This window comes from Orycteropus afer, unplaced genomic scaffold (assembly GCF_000298275.1).
Source record: "Orycteropus afer afer isolate SDZICR_OR568_19922 unplaced genomic scaffold, OryAfe1.0 scaffold00045, whole genome shotgun sequence".
Taxonomy (NCBI): Eukaryota; Metazoa; Chordata; class Mammalia; order Tubulidentata; family Orycteropodidae; genus Orycteropus; species Orycteropus afer.
Window position 1 is genome coordinate 15,582,397 of NW_006921632.1, and position 7,103 is coordinate 15,589,499.

Genomic DNA, 7,103 nt, shown 5'->3' on the forward strand with positions numbered 1-7,103 from the left:
AATATATAAAAAAAAGAAAAAATCACTGCTACCAAGTCGGACCTGACTCATAGCGACCCTTCCTTGGGTTTCTGAGGCAGTATCACTATGGAAGTAGATCACCCAACCTTTCTTCTGAGGAGTAGCTGGTGGCTTTGAACCACCAGCCTTCTGGTTAGTAGTCAAATGCCTTAGGCCCTACGCCACCATTTTTAAAATATAGAACAATAGTATCTGTATACCAAAACCAAACCAAACCCACTGCCAACAAGTTGATTACAACTCATAACAACCCCCATTGAGTTTCTGAGGAGGCAAATCTTCCTTCCATGGAGAAGCTGGTGGGTTTGAACTGCCAACCTTCTGGTTAGCAGTCAAATGTCTTAAGCATTGTGCCACCAGAACTCCTAGAATATATAATTGGATAAAATGAGTTCTAAGTAAGAAGTTATAAATGTCATATAACAACAACAACAACAAAAAAAAAATTCACTTTTTTTTTCCTCTAAGAAGTCTGACTTATTGTTACAATAGGTCAAATAAGGAAATCAGAAGTCTTCTCTTTGATTTCCAATTATAGATTTAGGCATGCTGCTTCTTCCACTATAACTTTAAAATATGTGTGTGTGTGTGTGTGTGTGTTTGTATGTTGTGTTCACTGCCAAAGAACAGAAATATTAAAAATAAAGAAAAAGAGAGTATTTCAGGGTAGGTGATAAAATTCTAAATTCTAGGTTTGTGTTTTTGTTTTCAATAAAAGAGTTTATTTTGAAAACATGAATAGATTAATCATAAAAATAAAACTTACCTGTCTTTGCATCCTTCCAGTCATCTGAAAGAATAGTCTTGGTCTGGATAGTGTATTTAGAGATAGGGCTATGGTTGTCTGAACCACGACTCCAAGTAAGTGCCACAGAAGTGGCTTTAATGTCTTCTATTCTCAGACCACCTGGAGGGCCTGGAGGGCCTGAAATGAAAATTGGGGTAATAAATCAAGGAGTTTCCCGACTAGTGAATTAAATACATATTACAGCACAAAAATGTCCTTCTTGCAAGCTAAAGAACATTTATACAATATAATCAGTGTTGTCACATTCCTTTTAAAGATTAGCTATAAGAAGTGATGACATAACCTTGAATTTATGGTTTTTACTGATTTATTTTAAGACCTGTCTTTGTAAGAAAAGTGGTGAATACATTTAAAATGCTGTGCATAAAAAAAAAAAAATACTTTAAAAATGCTGCCATTTGAAAACAGCATTGAGTTTTTGAATCTTTGACATAAAGTACAATTAGCATCACAATGTCCTAATACAGATTCTAGCATAGTGAGATTTAATGAATGCTTAATGAGTGCATGAACCAAAGATGCAGATATGGACCACAGTGCAGTCCATATCTGAGAATGTCCAGTTAACTAAATGTTTCATTTCGCCTCTTCAAAATGGAACAGCTACTTTCATATAACCCTAAATGTTTGTGTAATTTATTTTACTTGCAGAAGAAATGTTTGAAATTTTATGAGTCACTTTGATGTTTACAGGAATAGGAATAAATATTTTTAAAAAGATGTTTCTACTTATAGAAAATGTAGAAAACAACTGCTAACACACATACACACACAAATATACATAGGAATACTGTGAAAATAAGAAATTAAGAGTCTTAGGACAGAAGAGGGAGCTCTGGTAGCATAGTGGCTAAGACACTTGCCTGCTAACCAGACGGCTGGCGGTTCAAACCCACCAGCCACTCTTCGGAAGGAAGGTTGGGCAATCCTACTTCTGTAGTGATACTGCCTCGGAAACCCAAGGAGGGGTCGCTATGAGTCGGGGCCGACTCGACGGCACATAACAACAACAACAGGACAGAAGAATTATTACTGCAGAACCCAAAACAACATTAAAATGGGTTTTTATAGATGCATCAGAACTAAGTACCAACATTATTCATTTATCCACAAAATTGAAAGCACTGTTCTGGGTGGTAGAGATAAAAAAGTATATGAAACACAACTTTTTTGCTTCAAAGAGTTTTCTGCCTCTAAAAGTATGAAATGTAAACAAATAACCATTAATAGAAATTAGGAAATGCCGTGAGAATGGCATACAATAACTAAGCATTACAATTTCTCATTTTGAAAAAATTAAGTGGCAAAGTGACATATATGGTTTACAATACTAAAGAAGTCTCTCAGTTAATAGGTCCCAGGATAGATATTACAGTTTGTTTTCTTTGGCATCAGAAAGGAGTCCATCCCCATACTGAATGCTGAATGTAATGATTAATCCAAACTTTTGGTAAAGTGGCATCTTTATTATTTCATACTGAAGATAATACTAAAGGAGCTGTGGTGGCATAGTGGGTAAGGCATTCGGCTGCTAACCAGAAGGTTTGTGGTTCAAAACCACCAGCTGTTCCACCAGAGGAAGATGAGGTAATCTGCTTGCATAAAGATTTACAGCCCTGGAAACCCAATGATAGTCGCTATGAGTTGGAATTGAATTAATGGCAGTGGTTTATGTTTGTCTGTTTATTTTTTAAATAATACTAAATACCACTTTTTCTCTTCTAGGTGAAAATAAATACATTCACATTTATAATATCAGATCAGTTGCTTAGTGTAGATGGCTTTCTTCTTCATGGGGTTTTGCTCTTTGCAGAGGTATGGGAAACGCCCCCAATCCTTACCAGTGTCTTTACAATTGGTCCCAAGGTAAAAAAGGTGCATGTAGATCAACACAATAGTTAAAGTAACACTAACAGTAAAAATAACACAAGCCATATCCAATTGATGGTAGCAAATTTTATTATTTGGAAATGTAATTATAACTACAGTAAAGGCAAGTAAACTTTCATTAATTTATAATTTATAATACTGAACTTATACTTCTTGGTGTTAACTTTAAACTAATGGTAAGAATAATCCACATTTTAAAATAAATGAAAATAAAGAAATACAGTCATATAGATCACATTCATTTTTCAGAAAGAACACATGGCATTTTTCATGTCTAAAAGCCACATTGAAATACAATGTATATTCTTGATCAGAACAGAGAAATTCACTACGTTCACATAAAGCATCATCCAAAGTCAATGATTGAGTTGAATATTTCAGAGTGTTAAAAATTGTAGATGAAAAATGAAAGAAATATTTTTCAAAAAGGAAGAAAATTTATCATAATATATGCATTCAGACAATTTTTATGAGAATAAGAGAATGACATTATGAAAAGATTAAAAGGAATTTAAGAGAAAATTGCTATATGTTAGTCTTAAACCATTAAGGTATAAATTATTTCCCTGATAATACTCTCTAAAGTTCTTACAGTAAAAAATGAATGATATTTCATAAAGGTCAGTTAGAGACACACATTATTAGAGCATTTGTTAGGTTACTGTCTGCATAATAATTTTACTCAGTCATTTATTGAAGAGCAATATTGTTGAACAAAACTCTGTAATTATATTTCTCCATTTTTTGTTCTCTGCTATATGCCTGGCCTATAGTAAGCTCTTAATAAATATTGGTAATGATAAACTGATCTTGAGTCAGTTATATAAATATAACGGTGATCCACAATACAATCTCTATTCTGCCACATGTCTTGAAATAATGTATCATCTAAGAGAGGTGAAATTTAAAGAATAAATTGAAAAATGCTGGTTAATGTCATTAAAACCTTTCTGTGGCACCATTACTTAGCAATGATTCTCATGATGTAAAGTAAATTTTTCCCATCTAAGTAACCAACTGAAAATATTTCCCAGGTAAATACTTGAGAAGAAATATACTATTAAAAAGCATGGGTTTTAGAATTGAAATCGGCCTGACTTTAAATTCTGTCCTCTAAAATTTGGTAGTTTGACCTTGAGCAAGTTTTTCAAATTAACTAACTCTGGTTTCCTCATCTGTGAAACAGCAGTAATAAAAATTGATCATGTAGAATAGTTGTGAAGATTAAAATAATGTCTGTAAGGAATTTAGTACTAGTCCTGGTCCACAGAACTTCAACTATTATCATAATATCATTATAATATCTATAAGAGCTTTCTGGAAATCTGAGCTACCTGGCAGGAGTAATTATTAGTACTTGTTAATAATTTTTAGGAATCTTTATTTTACCAGATGTTTATTCAGCACTCTTTATAACTTATAGTAGGAATCTCAAAAAATGAACTGTTTTCTGGTAAATTTGATGTAGGTGAGGAAGAATTGGGAATGTGAAGACACCTAATGGATACCAAGCAATGGAATGTTGCAAAAATAGAGGAATGATACCATATTACAAATGTGGGTTATAAAACCTCAACATTGAGTCAGCCTTTATTTTCTCTCAGAAGGAAAGTCTGCATGTCCTGCAAGCAGTATAGGTTGATGTTACTGTCTCAATTATTTTGCTCAGACTAGAGAGAAGTTTTGTAGTAGAAAATAAGATAATACACCTACTTATTCCTCAGAGCAAAAGAAGGAATTTAGGAACTAGCTACCTTTCTAATTCCTCCATAATTATTAAAAAAAAAAAAAAAAGTAATACATATTTCTGATCCTAAGAGTTCCCCTTTTTATATATTTATTTACTTATATTTTTAACACTCTTTACTTGTTCAAAGGAACTCTGCTGGCATAGTGGTTAAAGCATTCAGATGCTAACCAAAAGGTCAGTGGTTCAAACCCACAAACAGCTTCATGGGAGAAAGATGTTGCAGTCTGTTCTATAAAGATTTACAGCCTTGGAAACCCTATGGAGCAATTCTACTTTGCTTTATAGTGTCATTATGAGCCAGAATCGACTTGATGAAAATGGATTTTTGGGTTAATTGTTCAAGCACTCTCAGGAAATCATCAGGAAAGACTCAAAACCAGGGAAAGGGTAAGCAAGATTATTTCTACTGATTTATCTCTTTCTAGTTTCATAGATTGTCCTCAAGTTGATGGCTAATCATTCCTAAGAACTCTATTTAAGTTAAATAATAATGATACAGAAAAATAGTTACATGGAAAGGACTTTTGAATTTCACATGCATTTTGGAATTTCTAGATATGTTAGATGACAAATTATTTTGTCTTCCTTTTTTTGTTGTTTTTCCTTTATTTTGTTTTTGTCATTAATGATATGAGGTAGGGAAAAAATAAAAAGAGCTACAGTGTTTCTCTGACCAGTCCTGGCAAAGCCTTTCATCAATTATTCTCTTTATTCTTAAATATTTGAGGCGTTGTAAGGAAAAGAAATCAGGAGAAAAGAGATGTGGAGGAAGAGATAAAACTTATTAAAACATGCCGAATGAATACATAATTATCTTCTTATCTTCACCCTCTCTTGTAACCACCCATTCCATTTCTGGGGTTTCTGAAATGCTTTTTATAAGCTTATATATCATATCCATAAAGATGGTTTGGCTATTTTTGTTTCCTGAGTCTTCCAAATACATGAAGAGTGGACATAAATAACTATGTTACACCTATCCAGAGACAGAATTTCTCTTTTATAAAATTAATAGTACAAACTTCAATGTTGATCCTTTGTTATCTTTTCCTCTATTCAAAATCGTAATATTCAGTTGCTACCTTTCTATGGATTACCTTTCTGTACTTCTCAGGTAAAAGCTACCATTATTCACTTTTCTGTACTTGTGCCATTATGTCTTTTCTAGTTAGATTACCCTCTCTCTTCTTTGGTCTCTCATTCATGATATTTTTTCTCTCCAATTTTAAGAGTTACTTTCAAATTCAATTTTTACTTCTTCTTTAATATTTATATCACTTCTTTACAAATGTAATTATTTTAAAATACATTCTGAGTCCTGTGAATTACAGAGTAATATTTCCCTTTGGGGAAATCAGAGCAAAAAAAAAAAAAAAAGAAAAAATTTGATTCCTAAAGAGGATGTAAACTGCATTAGATTGGGGGTGGGGGAGTGGAGAGTGTTCCCTGACATTAATATGGTTCAAGCAGAATCTGGAAACCTTAGTAAAAACTGAATAAGGATTTTGATGGCAATTAAATTTGCCTCTATGGTTCCTTTTAAACATGTGATTCTATGTTTCTTTGAGCGGATACATAAATTGTCAAATTCACAGAGGTAAATTGTAGATGGGAGGAAGTAGGATCATGCATTGTAAATCTAAATAAAGAAAAGTAAAATAATAAATATTTGACAAGATTGAAATAGACAAATGGGGCTAGAAGGCAGAAAATGGAGTAACAAATTTATAACATAATAAAAATTGAGCATCTTAATTAAGCTACTGTTGGCTTCTAAATAGTGTGAAAATTATCCAATATTATGAATTTTAGTAAAACAGCAACTAAAATAAAGTATACTTTACTGTTCCATGAAATGTTGGTATCTAGTTGTCATTGACTTGTACAGTTTTACAGTTTCTCTGTAACTGAACCATATTGACCAGGCTCAGTTGTGTGTTAATGTGAGCAATATTCACTGATAACATAATTTAGCCTTGTTCTTTTTCCAAACTTTCATCGGAGAAAGAATGATATTTTATAATATCTAAATCACTTTGAAACCCTGGAGCATAGTGGTAAAATTAAAATCAGTAGAATTGGGTTATTTCCACAGAAAATACTGGATAAACTATCAAGATGTCAAGTCAAAAGGCCGATCTTCCAGGGCAGAGTAAAATGAGATATTCTCATAGGTAATTATACATATACACACAGATTATCAGAAATACCTAATTATAAAAATTCAGTCTATGAAAAAAGTATTACTACCTTTATCATCTTTGTTATTTTCAAAATGTTGAGATGATTATTAACTGTGTCACATTCTAAAAATATTAATTTTCCTTTTGAACTTTGTTCAACTCACAATTCAGGTGTGCAGTAATCATACACAGTCTCAAATTTGTGGATTACATTAGGCACTACTGATAAGGGCCACACACAACATCCATGAATTTAACCACAAAACAACCCAGACTTTCTTGTACAATATCTAACTTTATGCTCTTCAAAGTTAAGATCCCAAATGGGAGAAATTCCAAGATCATTAATAAGAGAACTTTATATTCTAATGGAGAGATCCATGGATATGCATGGATAGATCTCTCCATCAGAACTTAGGCAGATGTAGCAAAATTGATTGTTTTAGGGAAA

General features: G+C 32.5%; 1 protein-coding gene across 1 annotated transcript in view; it reads right to left on the reverse strand.

The window, feature by feature from the left end:
- CNTN1 (contactin 1) overlaps window positions 1–7,103 on the reverse strand; it is a 190,662-nt gene that overhangs the window by 64,261 nt on the left and 119,298 nt on the right. The window contains exon 14 of the mRNA XM_007937988.2: window positions 788–946. Coding sequence (XP_007936179.2) covers window positions 788–946 — 159 coding nt within the window. The remainder of the gene's footprint in view (window positions 1–787; window positions 947–7,103) is intronic.